This window comes from Manihot esculenta, chromosome 12 (genome assembly GCF_001659605.2).
Source record: "Manihot esculenta cultivar AM560-2 chromosome 12, M.esculenta_v8, whole genome shotgun sequence".
Lineage (NCBI taxonomy): Eukaryota > Viridiplantae > Streptophyta > Magnoliopsida > Malpighiales > Euphorbiaceae > Manihot > Manihot esculenta.
Window position 1 is genome coordinate 14,802,492 of NC_035172.2, and position 22,561 is coordinate 14,825,052.

The following is a 22,561-nucleotide window of genomic DNA, read 5'->3' on the forward strand; positions in this document are numbered from 1 at the left end:
CCGATTGTTTATTTCCTTGGCGGCTACTCATGATTGGCCTTTGCATCAATTGAATATTAAAAATGCTTTTCTTCATGGTGATCTTCAGGAGGAGGTTTATATTGAGCAACCACCTGGTTTTGTTGCTCAGGGGGAGCCAGGTAAAGTTTGTAGACTTCGAAAATCGCTTTATGGCTTGAAACAGAGTCCTCGGGCATGGTTTGGCAGGTTTAGTGAGGTGGTCCAACAGTTTGGAATGAAGATGAGTAAGTGTGATCACTCAGTGTTTTATAGAAATTCTGATAGTGGAGTAATTCTGCTTGTAGTATATGTGGATGATATCGTTATCACAGGAAGTGACATTGCTGGCATCACATCCTTAAAAGAATTTTTTAAAACACAGTTTCATACAAAGTAATTGGGTTCCTTGAAATATTTCTTGGGAATCGAAGTTATGCGGTGTAAGAAAGGCATCTTCTTGTCTCAAAGAAAATATGTTCTTGATTTGTTGGCAGAAACAGGAAAATTGGGTGCTAAGCCTTGTAGTGCCCCAATGACCCCTAACCTTCAACTTACCACAGAAGACAGTGAGCCATTTGCAGATCCTGGAAGGTATAGAAGATTAGTTGGCAAGCTGAATTATTTGACGGTAACTCGTCCTGATATTGCATATTCAGTGAGTGTGGTAAGTCAGTTTATGTCTTCTTCTATTGTTGCCCAGTGGGATGTTTTGGGACATATTCTTTGTTACCTTAAAGGGGTCCCAGGGAGAGGCCTATTCTATGGTAACTATGGACACTCAAATATTGAATGCTTTTGTGATGCTGATTGGGCAGACTCGAAAGTTGATAGGAGGTCAATTACTGGATATTGTGTTTTTGTGGGAGGTAACTTGGTCTCATGGAAAAGTAAGAAGCAAAATGTGGTCTCCCATTCTAGTGCTGAATCTGAATATCGAGCTATGGCACAAGCCGTTTGTGAAATCTTGTGGGTACGTCAACTGTTGGAAGAAGTTGGGTTCACAAATTCGGTGCCTGCTAAGTTGTGGTGTGATAATCAAGCAGCTATCCACATTGCCTCCAATCCAGTATTTCACGAGAGGACTAAACACATCGAGATTGATTGTCATTTTGTTCGTGAAAAGGTCCAACAAAAGATAATATCAACAGGACATATCCGAACTGGAGAGTAATTAGGAGATATTTTCACTAAAGCTCTAAATGGGATCCGAGTTGATTATATATGTAACAAGTTGGGCATGATTAACATTTATGATCCAACTTGAGGGGGAGTGTTATAAGTTATTGAAAGTAAATATGTTAATATAGGAAGTAAATATTGATAGATGGGTCAGTCCCTTAATCTTAGGGATTGTATAATCATAGGTTTGATTTTCCTTCCTGTTTAGTTACTGTCTCTCATGTATAAATAGGTTGTAATCTCTATTGTGATATACGATAAATATTATCCTTCTACAAAAAGCAATAAAGTAAAACAAATAATAAAGTAAAGAGAATTCAATAATGAGAAAAGCCTAGTTGAAACTTTGGATCTACTTCAGTTGTTGGGATTGATCATTGACACTTAGGTTTTTTTATTTGACTCAATACCTCAATCTAAAATTTCAGTAGTATCACTCATGGTTCAAACCTTTATTAAATAAAAATATTACTTCCTAATTGTATTAGGCGAGCAAATATATTATAGAGAAAAATAGCATAATACTATAAAATGTCAAGAGCTTGATTACTAGTCCATGTTATCTATCATTTCAATTCATTTTTTTATTTCAAATTTTATTTTGATTAAATCTACAATTAAGCAGAGAGAAGAAAACTAGATACTATTTTATTAATTAGAGCTTACTCGACCGAGATGGATGTTGTAAACGCGATAGAACTAAATATTAAACCCGGCAACTTTACTATCAATAGACAATTATTGTAATCATTAATTTAAAGAAGAAATTGTAACTTTATCTTTATAGTTTATAAATTTTTGCAATTTATCCTGAACTTTAAAATTAATTAATTAAACTCCATACATAGAATATTTTACTAATTGTATCCTATTATCTATTTAACCGTTAATGAACTAGCGAAAGTAACACGTCGGTTTCCACGTGGAATGCCACATCACACGCCTAAAACTCCTAAATTAACTCCAACTTACCCTTAATTTAAAAAACCCTATAACCCAAATCCTTCATTATCAGTATCCCTATCTCACCAAAGGCACCGTTAATAGCCTTCAACTTCTTCATTCAAGATCAACAATCCATTTTGGTGAGAAAATCAATGCTATGTCATCAGCAAGTGATATATCTTCAACCTGAAGTGAAGAAGTTTATGGTGAATCATTGGTCCTGTGTAGTGTCACGGACCAAGTATTTCAATACTTGAAATTCACTTAAATCGTACAGCACTTAGTTGCTGGAAACTAAGTTCAGCCTGTCTAGTAGTTCAAAACAAGAGCTGTAGTGGGTGAATGTGGCAATGAAAACCTTAATTGGGAAGAAAAGGCTTGATGGTGAACACAAGAGAATGATGTTGGTAGGAAGAAAGATTGTATTGCTTAAAGAGAGCTTTACAAGTGTGAGTGCTTTAGCCAAAACTTCAAGGCTGTACAAATGAATCTCTATGGGGGTATTTATAGGCATTCCACCTCCTCGATATGTGGTGGAGATGCATTGCCTAATTTGTGGACAAAATTATCCTTCTAGAACATTCAGGGGCTTTTTGGTAATTTTACATCCTTTGGAGAATTCTAGATTTGGCTGGCAGAGCTCTCTAGTAGAGTTCTAGAACCTTCTGGACTGATCTGGTGGTCTTCAGGCCATTCTGGGCGTTTCTAGGCAGTTCTAGGCTACTCTAGAATCCTCCAGCGGCCTACCAGATGCTTCTGGCCAATTCTCGCACGTCCCGGGCCCATCTGGAAGCCTCGCGCCCCTTCCAGCAAGTTCCAACGCCTTTCGCAGACCCAAACCTCATTTGGCGTAGCTCCGTAGGCCAACCAGTGCTTGTCCCGCCATGGCAATTCTGTGCGGCCGTCTGGGCTCCTTATGCGCGCCAGTCCTATGCGCCTGCCTTGCGCGCTGCGCAATGCTTTGCGCCAACGAAGTCTCGTTTAGGCGCTCTGCAGGCCCGCTGTCGCGATTCTTCCTTCACGAAAATTTTGCAATGCTTCTCAATCAAGTCAACTACATATCTATCATCATTTATCAATACTTCAAATTTATCCCCAATTATTGGCTTCAAGGTACAAAGATGTATAAACCTTGTATTACTTTCTAACTTCTCCCTAATTCTAAGATATAACATTATCAACATTGCTAACGCGTTTCAAACTTTTATACATATGCTTCATCAATATTGACCTTATCTCTTCAAACATATCAACTAATGGTAAAGTCCTAGCATTTGAAATAAATGAATTAAAGCATTCACAAATATTATTTTCAATTGTTTTAGTCTTTGTCACAGTAGAAATTTGTGATAAAGAACTTAGTTGGATCTTTTTCCATACTCTTCATATGCATTAGTGGACTAATTCTTCAATTTTTTTCAACTTCTTCTGGAATTCTGGGACATTTGTACAATAAGCTGCATCCCAAAATAGTTTCTTGAGCTTCTCACATTCATAAACTTTCTTTCAATTTACCTATATGTGAGTAGCACAATTTTGTGCTCAATTCTTAATGTTACTTGATAAATTGCATTAATCAGGCCCTAAATCAATACCAATAAAAGTCAAAATGGTATTTGTAATAAACGACTAGACCCCGGCATCGGAATTCCTATTTTTCGGTGGAATCTCGGATGTCGGAACCCTCTATAAGGGTAAAATTATGTTTTTCTAAAATGTTTTCATGTATTTTAAGGTTTTAAGCAAGAAAAAAAATTGAGTTTTGAAAGAAAACGTTTTGGAGGAGAAACCCAGGTTCGGCCACCAAACCCCATGTTTGGCCGCCGAACATGGTGGAGTTGCGGAGGCACTTTTGGCTTCCGAAGGTGGTCTAGTCAGCCACCTATAAAAGGCCCCTGTCCGAAAATAGGTGAGTTTTCTCTCTCTATTTTCGGGCAAGGTGAGTCTCCGCCACCCCTTTTGTCGATCTTGTGTTTTCTCCTCAAATCCTTCAAGTTTTGACTAGTTTTAACTTGGTTTTGAAGATTTTTGAGCTAAGAACGAAGTTTTGAAGCTTGGAGATCTCGGAGCTTGATTTCTCCCATCTCCGAGTTTGGATCGCCTCTCCTCCTGTTTTTCAAGAGGTTAGTGGAGATCCTACCCTTCTTTTATACTTTATGAAAGTTTTGAGGGGTTTTGGAGGGTTTTAATGCATGTTTAGGCTAGTTGTAAATGTTAGGGTTTATGTGAGTTAAATGTTGAAATGCATGTTTATTGTTTGTTAAATGAGAGGTTTTTGGGGTATAGGTTAGTTCTAAGCCCCTAAATGCTTAAGGATATGTTTATGCATGCTTTTGTATGTGTTGAATTGAGTTTGGAGAATTAGGGAGGCAAAATGTGCATGAGAGGCTTGGGTTTTGCCTTCTGAAAGAACCCAGGTTCGGCAGCCGAAACCATGTTTGGCAACCGAAACCATGTTTGGCAGCCGAAACCATGTTTGGCAGTCGAAACCATGTTCGGCCGACGAACCTGCCTGTGGTGGCATGGTTTGGCCGCCTAAACTCGCCCCCGAAAGTTGGACTTTCGGCTCTAGAGAGGAGTTTCGGCTGCCGAAGGTGCCGCCGAAGGTGCACGACTTTCGGATCTGGAAGGGGGTTCGGCCGCCGAAAGTGCCCTGTTCAGCCTTCCTTTGCACGTTTTCTATGATTGTTTTATGGTATTTTGGGAGGTTTTTGGGGAGGTGTTTAGAGTCATGTTAGTGTATGTTTGGTCCCTCATTTGAGTCCACCTGTGTAGGTTCGGACCCGAGGAACCGAGGACCCCAGCAGTGAGATAGCTGCTTCAGAGTCTTTTCAGAGTCAGCCTATTGTTTCAAAATAAATAAATTTTAAGCATGTTCATGCATCATGAATGCCATGATATATACTAGGTTGTTTGCATTAGAATTCACGAATATGTTGCATTGCATACTATAATGTTGATGTGGATGGTTATTGGATGATCCATTAGTCCTCGATATGATATGTTATGGTATGGTACGGAAGTCCAGGTCGAGACCCATTCTACGCCCCTAGCACGATGTAAGAGAAAGTTCAGGTCGAGGCCCATTCTACGCCCCTGGCACATTGGAATGTTATGTTATATTATGTTATGTTATGTTAAGAGAAAGTCCAGGTCGAGGCCCATTCTACGCCCCTGGCACCATTGGAATGTGTAGAGGACTATTGGTGGCAAGTCCATCCTTGATGTGATTTATTTGTGATATGATGCATTTCATGAAAGCATGAATTTTAATATATTGATTTACTATTCTGCTCATTAGGCTCTAGTAGCTCACCCCTTTCCCTTAACCCCCAGGTTTGCAGGTTCGGGATAGACTAGGAAGTCAGCAAGAATAAAGGTGTCATGTTTGTAATAGCTAGTTGTGGACATGAAAGATAATGTAATGTAATATATTGTGTAAGAATATTATGAGGTTTAGTATTGTGCTTGGCCCTAATGTTATGTTAATCCCCTTTTGTACATGATCGTTATAAAATGTTTTAATGTTAAGAAATGTTAGACCAAGCGTGATGTATGATATGATGTCCTACTAGAGCATTTGATGAGGGCTCTTGTGTGGGGTCTTTATGTTATGGTTATGATGCATGCACAGATCAAGCTTGGTGAATGAAAAAGTTTAAAAATTTTTATGTAAATGTATGATCTTGTATGGGATTATCAGGTATGACAGGTTGTATGTTAGGCTTGCTACGGGTCCCGGCGACCTTAAGTCGATCTGGATCCTAGCGCCGGTAGCGGTCCTATTTCGGGTCGTTACAGTATTAATTCCTTAAATGGTATAAAAATTATGGAAATTAGTAAGTTTTACCTTTTGTTGATCACTGATGAAAGATCTTCAATATGTAATTCGTCAAAAAAATTTTCCTCTATGCACTAAACCCTATATAAAATCTCCTGAATATTAGTTGTATCGAGGATGGATCATTATCAAGAAAAAAAAATCAATCATTATAAAGAGAAAAAAATCAAACCTTCCATCCCTGTTAGATTTCAAAAGCTCAGCTTTATAAAACCTTAGCTGCTCATAATGTTGCTTAAGTGGTAGTGATATTAATAATTTTCAATATGATGTTTAATTTAAGCTAAATGGTCTATATTTGATATACTTATATTTATTATGCATTTGTATACATTATTTTAAATTAAATTTATCAATATCATGTCAATCTATCAATATCATGTCATTTTATGAACTTTGAAAATTGAGTTAAAAATTTTGTGTATTGCTAAGTTGTTACCGTTACATTACGACCGTTAGACTTATTTTCATTATCTACGAATGTGGCTACGACTGCAATTTAAAATCGTGGTTAGAGTCCAATTCGTGAGCTACTTCATTCTCGTTACCTTCATTTACTTCAACAAGGTCACAATTCTGACTTAAAGCATTACCATCATTCAGCTTTTCTTTTCCCTTTCTCTATTACAATTTGATCATCAAGTTAGTTTTTGCCCTGAGAATCCCTCCCTTTGAAAGACTCAACATACACATGAATGTCCTTATTCTCATCATGTTTCAACATCTCAAGTAAATGAACATAATTGTATTTCCACATGTAGCTAATCTAATCCCTTTCTTCCTACTCATATTAGGTATAAAGTATGTCATTTTAGTTAGTGATGTAGCTGAGATTAAATCGATGACGTGGCCAAACTGGGACTACGCTATGATTGGTTAGAACCTGCAAGAGAGAAAATGTGAAGTGTTAGTGGATGCCCATGCTGACACTCAAGTCAGTGTCGTGACAAGTAGAAAAAACAATACGAGTTGCTTAGGACTTTAGTGTTAGAGAATAGCGTACCAATGCCTCTGGGATCGTTCTCCTTTTATATTGTGAGAGAATAAAGATAAATATAGTGTTTTCTGAAAATTCAGCAACGATATGGTCAGCTGCTCAATAATAGACATCGTCAACTAATTAGGTTCACGTTCCCGCAATCTCCAATGAAATGGAAATGTGTCTGATAACGGTAATTCTATGTCAAGACTCGACCTATCCGGGGAGGGCGAGTCTTGACAATAGTTTGGGTGTTAAAGTGTCCAGGTCCCCTTCTCCTGTAGTGAGACCACATTTTTCACTTGTCAAATTCTTGCCACGTAGCCCCTTTCTTGTGGTGATAGCTCATAGCTTACTTTAGGAAAATATTATGTAACATCATAGGTCCCTCTGCTAGTCTTTATTTCTTCATATTCAAAAAGGATATCTCCTATTGAGGTCCGAGATACGTGGCTCTTCAAGATTGGTTCATTGCTACTCACGTCGCTTTGCCTACTGAACCTTCTACACTGTTTATCGTGTCATATTTAATGTCTGCCGTCGAAACAACTTTTATAAGGGTCCATCATCTTCTCTAAGCATCACTTTTGCGTTTTTTCTGCAACTTCTAGAGGAATTGGTGAAAATTTTCTTATGGCCATAATTCAATGCTCAAGTAGTCTGGCAGGGACTGCCTTATGATCTAGCCTAACGAAGGTTGCCTTGTGGCCTTGCTTCTTGGGACCAATGTCCGAGTGGTCTAGTGAGAACCGCCTTATAACCAAGCCTGTCGAAGGTTGTGTTGTGGCCTTGATAAGTGGTCTGGCAGGAACCGCCTCATTACTTGACCTGGATAAAAAATCTTACGACCTTAATTCATAAGACCAATGCCCAAGTGATCTAGCAGGAACTGCCTTATGACCTGGCCTAGCGAAGGTTACCTTATGGCCTTCATTCGCGGGACCAACGCCCAAGTGGTCTGGCGGGAATCGCTTTGTGACCTGACCTGACGAAGGTTGCCTTGTGGCCTTAATTCGTGAGACTAATGCCCAAGTGGTCTGGTAGGAACCGCCTTGTGACCTGGCCTGGCGAAGGTTGCTTTGTGGCATTGATTCATAGAACCAATGCCTAAGTGGTCTAGCGGGAACCGCCTTATGACCTAGTCTGGCTAAATTTGTCTTATGGCCTTAATTCATGGGACCAATGCCCAAGTGGTCTGGCGAGAACCGCCTTGTGACCTGACTTGGCGAAGGTTGTCTTATGACCTTGATTCATGAGACCAATGCCCAAGTGGTCTGGCGGAAACCTCCTTATGACCTAGCCTGGCTAAAATTGTCTTGTAGCCTTAATTCGTAGGACCAACGCCCAAGTGGTCTAAACGAAAACTTTTCCCGCTAAGTTCAAATTGCGTAGTTTGGATAAGTATGACGGAATGGCGGATCCTTGAAGCCATCTAGCCATTTTTAGGATGACTATACAGTTTCAAGATGTAAATAATTTTGTATTATGCCAAGTGTTCCCGTCGACACTCACAGGTTTGGTTCAGAAATAGTATTAATACTTAAGCCCAGGCTTAATCCGAAACTTTACCTTCCATCACTCACCTTTTTGTCCTTGTAGCATACAACAAATTCTAGATACAGAACAGCAAGCTTACCTTCTTTCTCATTGCTGCCAAAAGCATATTTTATCGTTTCTCTTCATTGTTATCTCTTAACATACAAAACCAAATGAAATGAGACTTGCTAGGCTTTTGGAAATATCACCCAAACAGTATCGAACACAATTTCCCAACCAAATTTCATTTCTTGCATACGGAACCCCTAAATTAGTAATAAAACAAAATAAAATTATTTAGCTAAAAAGCAACCTTCACTTTGGGCTTACTTTTACCTCCTGACATATTTTACGTGATCCAGGATAGTACATGTATTCTGCAAACCTTGAGATGCAGATCATTCACTTTTCCAAAGCCAATTGTATATTACCAATATAAGAATGCTTTAGAATTAGTGTCAAAATTCTTCCTTCTTATAAAAGACAAAATCAATATTTACTCAGGGGAGAGCGTTTTTCGGTTTAAACCGAAAAACCGAACCGAACCGATTAATTTCGGTTTTTCGGTTCGGTTAATCGGTCTGATCGGTTTGGTTCGGTTAGTATATTTAAAATTAATCGGTTTTCGGTTCGGTTCGGTTTAAACATGTTAAATAACCGATCAAACCGAAAAACCGATTTGGCAAGGCCCAAGCCCATGCCTGAGCCCGAGCCCTCCCCCTGACCTGGCCTATCGTACGCTTCAGCAGCCCAACCCCTGAACCCCTTCATTCATCCCGATCTCCTCTGCAGTCTCCTCTCCTGAACCCGATTCCCCCCCGAACCCTATTCTCTCTCTCGAATCCCGATTCCTCCCCCTGGCCTCTCTTTCTCTTTCACGTCGACCTCCGACCGCTGACCGTCGACCATCAACCTCTTTCCCGTCGATTTGGTGAGTTTCGCCGCCGACCGTGGACTGATCTCTTGAGAGCAGAGGTACTACCGCTTTTCGGTTTAATTTCTTGACAGTAGAATCTTTTCCTCTTATATGCTATGTTTCTGGTTCCCTTCTTCCATATGTATACGAGAAGAGCTGAGGTTCCCATGGTTGTTTTCGTCTATCTCTATAACCAAATTAAGATGATCATAATGGACGCTTCTAGACCTTGTATTGCTGGTCTCTCTCTAATAATGGAGAGGACAGCCAGCCAATTTTAGCCTTTTGGAGTGACTCGCCAAAATGCATGGAGGGTAGCAGCTGGATTTTCTTTTTTCTGCTTCAATTAATTACAAATTACTGTAATTTTTCTCTTTCTTTTTTCTGGTATGTCAGTTTTCTCATCTGAAAATGTTTAGAATGTTTATTAAATTATTTTTTTGAAATAAAAAAAAATTAAAAAAAAATTTCGGTTTTAACCGAACCGAACCGAACCGATTTTTATCGGTTCGATTCGGTTCGGTTATACCTTCAGAATCGGTTTTTTCGGTTTTAAAATTTTCAACAAATCGGTTTTCGGTTTTATCGGTTCGGTTCGGTTCGGTTCGGAACCGAACCGACCGATTGCACAGGGCTATATTTACTGCAGTCTGCCAAAAAGCTAAAAGCTTTGTCCATTGCATTTCTGAAATAAGCTAACAACTGTATAGGCATTATCAAATAAGCTATGATCACTTAACTGTTGGTATTCATATTTCCTCTTAATAAATAAGCAAAAATTTATTAAAGAAAAATGAAAACAAAAACATACTATCAAAGAGGAAAATAACAGATAATAGCTATGTAGAAAAAAAAAATGAGTTGTTTGAGAGAAGAAACAGAAATTTTGAAAGAAAATAACACTTGAATTGCTGGATCTCAATGGAATCTGAAAATACATTATATTTGGTATGTAAAAAAAGATTGAATTATTGGTAACAGCTATTACCTTACTTATCGTTGGATAACAGCCATTATGCATGCAAATTAGGGAGACCCTTTAACTAATAGGGTAACATGTAACGACTCCCATTTTCCATTACATAAGCGCCGTTATTTAAAACAGCATGACAGGAAATATCATACCATTAAGAACCCAAGAAAAGAATCATAACCAACCTGCTTTTCCGTCATCCAAGAGATGTAAGAACTCCATAGAAGCAATGTAACAAAAACATGACCTAAAGCCCTGAAATTTATATAAATATAAGAAAAAAAACCTCAGCAGCTGAGAAAATAAGGTTTATTTGCTTATTAAGAGTAATCATTTTAACGATCTTTCTTCATCATCAATCAAATTTTTTATCCGTTACTTTATTGATCCTACTCTTACTTTACTCCAAAGCTCTTTTCTTTTAGTCTTTCTAGGTCAGAAAGAAAATAAAATAAGTTCAGTGACAAACAAATATATAAATAATACAAATCATAAAGATGACTCTTACAACACGATGACAATTCAGTAAACATAGCTAGATAATCACTCTTCTGATAAATAATCTGGCTAAGAGTAGTTGGAAAAGGGGAAATTGAAATAGATAAATGAAAATAACAACAACAACAACAACAACAATATTAATAATAATAAACTTAATTGATATTTGCTTAACTTGCTCGAGGGTTAGCTTGGCTGAGAAATCTCTTGCAGCGGTCTTGTAGCTGCACACCAGAGCTTCTCTTGCAGCTTCATCACTTCAATTCAATTAAAAAACAAATATAATACATTTCAGTGAACACATAACAAAACAATTCGACATCTTAATACCAAATATAAATTGATCGATTGATGGATTGAGCAATTACCTGCAGAGAACAGAGGCTAGGGTATGGATATTACAGGCCCCAAGCTCATTCTGCGGTCTCTCGATGTACATAACTAACAGGGGGAGAAGCAGCCTTCTCTACTGCATCGTCACCAAGCCTGAGCTTCAATCCCCTGAAGGCTCTTCAAGTCGAGCAGCAAACCCTCTGAATGCATCATTGGCTGTGTGCGACGGGTCTTCAAGTGAAGCGGTAAACCCATCTGAATGCACATTGGCTGTGGGCAACCTCTGGCAGCCAATTTGGTACCATCAGAGTCTAAGGACACTGATGAACATAGTGGTTACGATGGAATAACAATTTGGTGCTGTAAGATATTTTTCTTTAGGAAGAATTAGCTGATAGTGGAGGCCCACCTGAATGCACATCGGCTGTGGGCAACCTCTGGCAGCCCATTTGGTACCATCAGAGTCTAAGGACACTGATGAACATAGTGGTTATGATGGAATAACAATTTGGTGCTGTAAGATATTTTTCTTTAGGAAGAACTAGCAGATAATGGAGGCCCACCTGAATGCACATCGGCTGTGGGCAACCTCTGGCAGCCAATTTGGTACCATCAGAGTCTAAGGACACTGATGAACATAGTGTTTATGATGGAATAACAATTTGATGCTGCAAGATATTTTTCTTTAGGAAGAATTAGCAGGTAGTGGAGGCAAATCTAACTAAATCTAATCCTATCCATGCGTATCTTCATCAGAGATCTCAAACAGTAAATTGGAAGACAACGGAGAGTAGAGCACCACTTGCAAAAGACCACACTTTAGCATTTTTAAAGGTTAGGTGAGTATAGAAAGAATGTGAAGAACGGAGCAGCAAGGCCATGAAAAGTCAAAAAGCATCCGACACAGAGCGTTTAAGGAAAATTTAACACTTACATGGGCGCACAAAAGCTGTAGCAGGAAGCAAAGGAAACAAACAAGCAAAATTGGACAGATTTCTGCATTTCTGAGCAACCATTAGGAAGGATAAAATTGTTTCAACAGTCAAAACTAGTCAAAATCAGATACTGTTCATTTCACTTTTTGATTTGTAACTCAGATTTAATGTATTTATCCAGATAGAGATTGTAAACCAATCCCCCCTTGAATATGAGAGTCATGCAACTAGTATCATCCAGTTCATCAGTACATGCATATCCAAAGCCGAATATCCAATATAGTTTCAACCAGCTGAGTCAAATAAGTATAAATTTGACCAAACACGTGTTGCACTTGTGGACTTTTGGACTCATAGCTCATCCTCAAATTAGATCTGTTTGAAATTACTGTTAAAACTACTATTGAGAAAAACGCTTTTAAAATATATTAGTTAAGGTCATAAGAATACTAAAATTACAAAACAGCTTTTCCTAAACTGTTTCTTTAACAGCATTTATAATTGTGCTTTTTTTCCCAAAATGCATTTTTGGTCCTCAAACCACAAAGACAAACAAGCATAGAACCAAAGAAAAATAAAGTAGTTTTCAAGGAAGTGAGAACAAGGCAGGAAAAAAGCAGGAGGAGAAGGCATAGAAGGTGTCAGCCAATTTCCATATCATCATTTTTTTGTCTCTCTATGCTACAGTAAGTAGACATGATAAGGAAATCGAAGCTAAGTACAAGTGGTGTTCTTTCAAAAATGTGGAATGTTAAGAAGCAATATATATAACCAGAAAAGTCCCCCAAAAAAACATTAGTGGAGGACAAGAGGAATCTCACCGGTTACAACATCAACGAAAGATGAATCCCTGAATGCAATACCAGCAAAATATATACTCCCTTGTACATGATTTTTTATTGAATCCATATATACCCATGTCAGGCTTATGCAGAAGAATTGAAAGAAAATCTGGCATCCTGATGTCAAAGCTGCAAAATATAACCTGGCTTTGTTATAATTAAATAAATTATATGATGATAGATAGTATTCAATGGTTCAGTCAGCAGTCATCATTCGGTCAAAGATACAAACAGAAAAAGAGCAACTCCTTGATGCTTGACACAGATACAAAAATATGTCTTTCAACATAACATCAGGGCCCCTTCCCATATCACAAAATACGTAAAAAACAAATTTTCAAGATTAAATCATATCATTCTAGGATAAAATCACAAAGTACCATCCCATCACCCAATGGCATGTCTAATCTCCACTCAACTCACCAGCTTGTAGTCCTTTCTCTTTTTATGATAAATAATAAAGAGGAAGGTGAAAACTGATAAAGGCATTGCAGGGCATATCAAACTTCAACATTTTGATGATGTCAAGTTCAAAGAAGTTTGGAATCCAACTCCAACTTCCCCACATCAGATGAAAATTTTGACCTTACAAATAAGAATTATGTTACCTATATAAGTTTAAGGAAATTATAATTAGTGATGAGTTGCTGACCTTTTACCACACAGGCCTTATTAACAACCAAAGCTAGGCACCATGTTTTCATCAGTCCTCAAGGAAATAAGGTCACCTAAAAGATGAAAAATAGAAATTATGGGATGTATATGAACCACCACATGAAAGTACATCCAATGAAAATTAATAAGGTGCACTGCAGCTGATACAATGATTTCTCATAGGCATATTACCACTAAAGGTCCAAACAATTGGAAAATCGAGTCAAGGTACACAAGGATGCAACTAGAGCATAAACAACTCAAAAATCATGATATAGGGTTTAATATCATACAATCTTTGATTAACAACAAAATGGGGGAGTGAGAGTTGAGCATCTTAAATGCCAGGTGGATACAAAGACTTGCAAACTAATTGTGGAATTACATCATATTGAATCTATGTAGATTGTCGTGACCAATTAGTCAAAGAATTTATTAAATCACTCCACTTCAGTCATAACTAAACAACTTCAGACCCCCCCCCCCCCCTCAAATGTTAGCATTACCAACTCTCTGTGGGTGAACTTGAGAACAAGCAGACAATCAGAAACAATGAATGATTAAACAACTAGGAAATTTTTCTTCAAAAGGAAAATACTTATTACCCCAAATCACACATCGACCTTAGATTTTTTTCCAGAGGCAATTTGGAAGATTCTGAGGCCCATACTAAATGCCTCATTGAATAGGATCCTTGTCTGCATTGATTGGAATCCAGGCATCCATGAAAGAAATGCCACAGGGGCCATAACAATCACTCCAAACATTATGTCATAGAGGCGAGCCAAGGAAACCACTGCCCCCCAAAGTGGAGTGGACTGCAGACAGGGGCGAAGTACTTGGGAAATCAATAACATGCCCCATCCTGTGGGGATAAAAGCCAGCAAACTGGTGAATATATCCATAAATGTGAAATGTGTGAACTCAAGCAAGGCTACTATCACAACTATTCCGAACGTAATGACAAGAAACTGGATGAGACGATAGTATATATGTTCTCTTGCTGCATACTTTTCCCTAGCATATGTTATCACCCAAGAAATTGCAAAAGCAACAACAACATAAATCCAAGACAGAAAGTAAACAGTAATGCTGGTATTGTTGTCTGCAATGCCTAACTGGTAGACAATGCCATATTGGAAAAAGAAGAAACGGAGGTCCAAAACTATCTCCAGTAGCTTTCCCCAAAGCCCAGTTGTCCTTAAATGATCCTGCTCCTCATACCACCATCTTTCCCAACTCTGTTCGGCTTTTACAAACACGCCACCTTTGTACCAAATCCAGTTCATAAAATCATCAAAATCATACACTGTCTTCAACCAATCAAAGCCAGACGGATTGAAAACAAATGGAGCCATGATCCACGATACAACCAAGAACCAACTAGAGATGGTCATGGCTATGTAAACAAATGTGTCCTTGGCTATACTGCTGTGTGAGGCATAAACAATGAGTATCAACCCAAGCTCAATCGCCTTCACAAAATGGCTACGAGCATAGAGTCTATAATTCTCTGGAAAACCCTTGTGTTGCACAACAAAACCGCGACCAGTTGCCCGATATTTTGCACCTCCATGAAGGATAGTTCGACCAAAGAAGTGAGTTTTAGTTCCCATGGAGAATGTGTAGAAAATAGATGAGAGCTGAAGTTGCATCAGTAAGAACTCCCAGATAGCTTGGAGGAACCCAAGCTCAAGAGAGTTCTCTACTATCATTGGAAGAGCAGTGAAAAGGCCAAGTTGGATGATGAACTGCTGATTCAAAATAGCAGCAACTGCTTTATTGTTGCTGCTGTTACTGGCCATGGCAGAAGCCTCAATACCACTAAGAGCCAAATAGAGCCGGCCCCATAGAAATGCATATACTGTCAGAATGACCATCATTGTGTTGAAATAGAATCCCACAGTAGTATAAAAGAAGGACAGCATCCGGAAGAAATCCAATCTATGACCCAACCTATAGACATCTCTGCTAAGAACTTGCTCACCATTTCCACTGGCAACCTTGGCTTCAAACATGGAAACTTGATTCAACCCAACATCTCTTCCCTTACCAACTTGTATGTATTCATGGTGTGTGACATTGCCTCCTCGCAAAGTGCAGTTAAAGCCAGCAAAAATGTCTTCACTAATGTTAATAACCCTGGAAGCTTTACTGATGCCACCACGAGTGAAGAACCAAAACCTGTCAAAGACATCTGGATGGCCATAATGCATTCGAACTTTCAAAGGATTTGCCAGAACACGCTGTCCCAAGGTGACAAAACTTGTTTCTTGAGCTGACATAAACCATGCCAGTGATGAAACAGAACCAGTAAAAATGTGTTCCCTGACTCCCAAGATAGTAGGCCTTCGAATTCCATGGTAGTGCCTGTATTCTTCCAAAAGATTTCTCATTTTGAGAGCCTCCTCGAAATAGTTGTCTTGGTTCATATCAATAGTCTGCACTGCATCACCCCGAGTAAAAATGAGAGCATGATTTTGATTCTCTGGTTTTCCCTCTCCAAGTTTCAAGGGGCCAGGCAACTTGACCCTGTAAATTTCAACTTCCTTGTCCAACTGCTTATCATACTTGACAAGTACAGAGTAATACTCCTTCTCATCCCTCAAGGCATTCACCTCATCAACATAGGCAACTCGAAGGGCCTCATTAGTTTTCATCAAATAAAATATTTCATCAGCATGGGCATCCTTCTTGGCCTTTTGAGTCCCATAAATCTGGCAGGCAACAACATATGTGTATTTCATCAAAGCAGTACCATATTCATGGCCTTTAAACGAAAAACTGACCGAACTACACTTCGTGCTTAAACCATTGAAAGGAGATTTTTCAGAATTAAAGCTATCTGAACCACCATCTCGCGTCATTGAACCAAGTTCTTGTGAACCCTCCCTGAAGTCCTCCTCCGAGGCAAAATCAAGAAAAGCCAGCATCTTAAGCGCACGGTAATAATACATCATTCCCCTTATAGTACGTGCCAGTGTCTGCCCTCTGTAAGATGCCCAAAGCCTAAGATCCCTCAACCTGCTTGTCCATAGCTCATCTTCCTTCACCATTCCTTCTCTCCGCATCCTTTCAATAAAGTTCTTCCATTCATCAGCATAAATTGTTTGCAAATAGTATATTATGGAAATCCCATCTTCATTCTCAGTTCGAAGCTGTTCTCTGCTGTACAGCACTTCTTCATTGTAATACGGGGTCAAGACACTAAAAGCCATCATTTTCTCAACTTGGGGAGCATGGGGCATTTTCATAAACAGGGAATTACTAAAAAAGGCAATTCTACGTCTGGCCTCAGGATTTTTGGGTGTATTTTGCATTGAGTCCCTAGACGTAAGAATTGTGTGCAAGCGCCGTACCTGTCGATAGAAGGTTTCATGACTGGCATCAGGCAGTTCAACTGCATTCTGAAAAAGCAGCCCTGACATGGCAGCAGGATCACGAGGAGCCAAACCATCCTCCCTCAACTGTTCTGTGCTCCTCTTCTCTTTTAAAAAATCTTGCACAGCAATTTCATACAAAGCCTGTAGTGTATTCACCACCTGGATCAGATCTTTCTTAGGCTTATTCAATAGCTCAAGAAGTTTTATCAACTTAGTATGGAAATGAGGAAGAGCAATCATGTTGAAAGTCTTAGTAAGCTTCTCAATCTGCAATGAGTGATCAATTTCCTGAAACAAGACTGTGATAATTGAATGCTCTTCCGTGTTGATTTTGATGGTCTCAAGCAACAAGTGCTTAATACTATCATAAGCCTCTATAACAGCACAGCGCCTGTACTCATTCTTGCATATCTTATACCAAAGCCATTTATCAGGAGCATCTACCAACTCTTTGGCCTGGCTAAGAGCAAGTAGCAGTTCATTGCAAAGGAGAAAACATGGCCAGCGAATAACTCTCACATTCCAGGAATTTTCTGGCAGTTCCAACAGTTCAAGTTCCTGATCAGAGATAATGTCCTCTTCTCTGAAGGTCATTATAATCTCATTCCAGATCAAAGCAAACTTGTTTGCCTCAACCTGGTTAGGCTCCAACTTCCTATAAGGTCGGCCAAGCCCATACCTCAACTTCAACCTATGAATTGCATCCTTCAACTTGCTCTTCAGAACCCCTCTTGCATTTAATAGCTGCTCTTCTGGCATGAGATTAAACTGAATTGCACTTGCAAAGAACTGAAATCTCAACCTTAATTGTTGGATGTTTCTGATTTCACCCAAATGCGCAAATAAGCCCACTGCAGCACCTACAAATGAGGAATAAATGGAGTACCATATCTGCAAATCCATCAGGTAAATCAATACCACAGGAAGCCATAACAGCCCTACTGCAAATCTATTGCTGTTACTGAAAAGCTCATGCCACCTGTAGTTCACATCCTTGAGATTCAACAACTGCCTAGATGGCTTAATCATGGGTTTAATCTGCAAAAAGTAACTGAAAGCAAATTTGGTAGCTAAAACCATAACCCAAAACAAAGTATACTTGATATTATCAAAAAGCCCCTCCCTCAATCCACGACCAACGAAACTCCTACTCTGAAACCACCATGACAGCAAGTAAAAGATTCTCCAATCGGTATTCTCAAGAAAATTCCTAACCCATGGGATTATAAACAAAGCCAGTGCCAACAACTCGGGCAAGACAAACACCAATGCCACCTCAAGAAAATTGACTATCCTCTTATTAGCCTCAACAGACCACCGGCCATCACTGTTCTTTTGTCTCCAAACTCTCCCATAGAACACCCCAAACACAATAATCCACCCAGCGGCAACCACACTTTTCAAAAACATTCTAACCCCAAGCCACATTGTCTCCCTGGAAACCAAACTATACTGCATCACTGCATCAAGCAAAGACTGCAAGAACCGCAACCCGCTCCAAGTAAAGAACAGAGTCAAAACCCGAACCTGAACACTTCGGTCTTCCAATGCCTGCCATGGATACGTCTTCCCTTCCCAGGCGACAATAATCGAGAACTGCAGAAACAGTATCAGCATAAGCCATAGCCTATCGAAACTTCTTAACAAATTCCAAAACGACCTCTGCTCCACAAACCCCGTCTTCCCTACGTGCTTCTGCTTACCAGAAATCACGAAGAAATTACTCCCTACATCTATTGGCCACTTCAACTTGTCAAAACACCTTTTCGTCCAAAAGTACTCGTTTAAATCATCATAATTCCTCCAAGCGCTATGTGGCACCGTTCCATTCTTGCTGCTCTCCACCTCCGCTTTGATCGTCTCATAAATAGGCTTAACAACGCTATTGAGAAACGCGTTATCACCGGAAAACGAAGGCATCACCGGCTGCCCTGTGCTCTCATCGATGTAATCCTCGAGTATCTTGTTCAATTCCATGGCTATATTGTGAAAAATGTAACAGATACATTCAGGCAAGAAACGGAGATTAGCCGCCTCGCCCCAGATTAAGAGATATAAAGATATATACAATAGCTCGCGGCGGACATCAGTACTTGAACTGTCAGAAATCCAGATGTTGGACTTCTTATTGAGATAAGAGCACCAGTTAGTGTAGTTTTTTAGCAACTTCCGACGGAACCTCCGCAGCACAGTGCCGTCGAGAGTATCAATATTGTCAGGAGGCGGAGTAAGGCGCATCTGGGCATTAGCAAGGTGAAGGACAATATGCTCCCGCTGGTTCCGGACGTTGTCCTTCTGAAATCCAAAGAAAAGAGCAAGCCAGTCCAGGAGGTCCATAGAAGGATGCCATTCGGCATAAGGTGGCTTCCGGAGGTTCCCGACGGTGCGCAAAGCATTAACGGCAGCGCGCACCTCAGGATACCGTAGTGAGGGGTGGTCGGCTAAGAGGTTGTGAATGGGGATGATGTTGTAGGGCTCCTCGTCCGGTTCTTGTGCCCGGTTGGACCGGTTCGGCCCAGGAGGACTGCGGTGACGGAGCGAGGACATTGCATGGGATCGGCGCGTGGGAATACGAGACTTTTCTCAGGGATTGTGTTGTGAAAGAGATGCAAAGGAGAAAGGTGAAAGAGACGCAGAGAAGGTGTGCGTTGCGAAGGCGCGAAAATAGGAACGAGAGGATGGAAAGGTAAACGGGATGTGGGCGCGTAAAGTGCGTTTACTGTTTAACAGATCCTAAACTGTATCTTACACAATAGAAAGTTTCAGAAGCTATAAAAATACAATGAAAAGATATTTTTATATATTTTTTAGAATAAAATATTGCATATAGAGAAATTAGAGCAAAGCTACATCAGTTTCAGCCAAATGTAAAAGCAAAGGAGGTAGTTCCTCCAACCAAACACATTTGGAAGTGGAAGGAAGGGCCACTTTAGCCAAACCATCAGCGAGTTGATTAGCTGTCCGATAAATGGATGAGTAATGCACTGAAACCAAAAAAAATTAGAGTTGACAAATGCCTTCCACATGCACAGCTTGATAGGGTTTAATAATCCTTTGCTCACTAATGGCTGTTATAGTTTTTTTTTTTTAAATAATGCAGAAAGGTAAAAATAATATGAAAATCAAAAGTTCTCGAAAAATATTTTTCGGAATAGAGTGGTCAATAAATTTGTTTGATATTTTAAATGTTGAAGAAATTTATTATTTTTTTCTGAAGAAAAATTTATTTGACATTAATAACGTGGAATAAACTCGTCTGTAATGTTGTATGGAACACACTGACTCCATCCGGTGCCATAAATACTGAATAGAGTCACATTACCGATGTGGTAAAAGGTGTAGTGAAAATATTAAATTAATGTTTTTAAAATAAGGTAAGTGAGAGATTGTTATAAAAATAACATGTTTTAAATAAATTGTGAGAATAAAAATAAAAAATTCAATATAAAAAGATTACAAAACTTTTCAAATATTTATATTGTAAAAAAAATTAATTTAAATATAAAGTATTTTGGAGAAATATTTTGGAAGAAATCTATAAATAAAAGATTTGATACTTGACAGACATACAGACATATTTGTTTGGAAATGTACCTCCAACAACCATAAACAGTTACTTCAATCTCTATATATACTTTATTATTCTCCCTTAAATCTTTAATCTAAATTTCTTCTGGAAAATCACAGAATTATTGTCTGTGATTTTCTTAGTTTTGTTGTATACTAAAGGAGTATTGCCACAACCTTGCAGCAAACATAGTGAGGGGCAATTAACTCCTGAAAGAAAGTGTTTTTCTTTTCACATCTCAAAACTAGTTTATACACCCATTGATCTAACAATTTTCAGGAGTTAATTATGAAATCAAAGGTTATTTTTATTATGAATCAAGAATTTATAAAGTTGGACCGATTTGATAGAACAAACTTTGTTCGTTGGAAAGACAAAATGCTCTTTTTTTTTATTGCTCTGAAGATCTCATGGTATTGGATCTTGACTTGCCTAATTTGCCTGCACCAACGCCTCAAGCTACTAATCAAATCAAGGCAAAATGTACTAAACCGGGAGAAGATAAATTGTTGTATAGAGGACACATTCTTAATAATATTTTAGATAGGCTCTACAATTTGTTCATCTCTGAATCATCTCCAAAAGAAATCTGAAAGGCATTGGAGTACAAGTACAACATTGAAAAATAAGGTGTGGTTAAATTTCTTATAATGAAATATTTTGAGTTTTTTGTGGTTGAGAATGTTTTTATCATGGATCAAGTTCATGAATTGCATGTCCTTGTATCTAAATTGAAAGATTTAAAGATAGTTGTTCCTGAGGCATTACAAGTAGGAGGAATAATAGTAAAACTCCTAGTTAGAAAGATTACAGGAAAAAACTATTGCATACAATAGAAGACTTTTCTCTGGAACAGATTCAGAAATACTTACGAATGGAGGAAGAAACAAGAATTCTTGTTAAAAGTGTTGTTACTGAATCTGCAACAAAGGTTAACTTTGTTGAAGGTAATCAGAATAACAATAACAATAAGAAGAACAAGAGGAATTTTTTTTATAATGCAAGTCTTTCCAATTCTAGAAACTTCAAAAGTTCAAAAAAAGGAAAAACTTGTTACCATTGTGGTAAGAAAGGGCACTACAAATGTGAGTGCAGGCTTCTGAAGAAATCAAAGAAAGATAATTCTGCCCAAAATTCCAACAAAGCAAATGTACTGGAACAAAAAATGAAGATCTTATTGCAATGATATCTAAGTTGCGCATTGGAATGGTTACAGAACTATAACTTAATATGGCTTCCATCTAAGAGTGTAAATTATTGGTGGATTGATTCCAATGCCACTGTTCATGTCTGCAACAATAAATTCCGATTCAGGACTTATACAAATATAGATAATAGACAAGAAGTTTTGATAGGAAATCACAATGCTGCAAAGGTAATGGGCAAAGGAGCTGTTGAGTTGGACTTTACTTCTGGAAAGAAATTGATGTTGTTTAATGTATTTCATGTACCGGAAATGAGAAAAAATATTATTTCTGCTAGTATATTAAGTAAGAAAAGATTTAAGTATATCCTAGAGTCTGATAAGATAATTTTATCCAAGAATGGACTATTTATGGGCTAGGGATATGGCTGTGATGGAATGTTCAAACTATCTACTAAGCATAATAAGACCGAATCTTCTGTTTATATTGCTGAGTTACCTTTATCATTATGGCATAATAGATTAGCACATGTTAGTTTTAGATCCTTGAAATATATGTCTAAACATGGATTAATTTCTTATACACAAGATGATAAAAGGATATGTGAAGTTTGAATTCAAGCAAAAATGATAAATAAACCTTTTCCAAAAATTAAAAGAAATACAGAAATCTTAGAATTTGTGCATTCTGACTTTTTTAGTTAAATAGCATATTAACCAAAGGAGGAAATCAATATTTTATTACATTTATAGATGATGCATCTAGATATACTTACGTGTATTTAATAAAAAATAAAGATCAAGCTTTTCAAATGTTTAAGAGTTATAAATCTGA

The 22,561-nt window shown here is 38.4% G+C and overlaps 1 protein-coding gene and 1 non-coding gene across 5 annotated transcripts in view; both read right to left on the bottom strand.

The window, feature by feature from the left end:
* The window catches only part of LOC110607205 (callose synthase 12), a 31,550-nt gene extending 11,812 nt beyond the window's left edge, over positions 1–19,738 (bottom strand). The window contains exons 1-5 of one of the 4 annotated variants that reach the window (XM_021746273.2): positions 14,237–19,738; positions 13,630–13,705; positions 11,236–13,106; positions 11,043–11,124; positions 10,555–10,624 (exon numbers count right to left, since the gene is read on the bottom strand). In XM_021746273.2, coding sequence (XP_021601965.1) covers positions 14,243–19,561 — 5,319 coding nt within the window. In that variant the 5' untranslated portion in view covers positions 19,562–19,738 and the 3' untranslated portion in view covers positions 10,555–10,624; positions 11,043–11,124; positions 11,236–13,106; positions 13,630–13,705; positions 14,237–14,242. Of the gene's footprint in view, positions 1–9,941; positions 10,625–10,949; positions 11,125–11,235; positions 13,107–13,629; positions 13,706–14,236 lie in introns of those variants that run through there. The other 3 variants (XM_043962208.1, XM_021746274.2, XM_021746272.2) reach the window with 3 other exon arrangements.
* LOC122721421 lies at positions 16,522–16,602 on the bottom strand. The gene has a single exon (XR_006348100.1). It is a non-coding gene; the product is annotated as a small nucleolar RNA J33 (small nucleolar RNA).
* Positions 19,739–22,561: the final 2,823 nt, after the last annotated feature.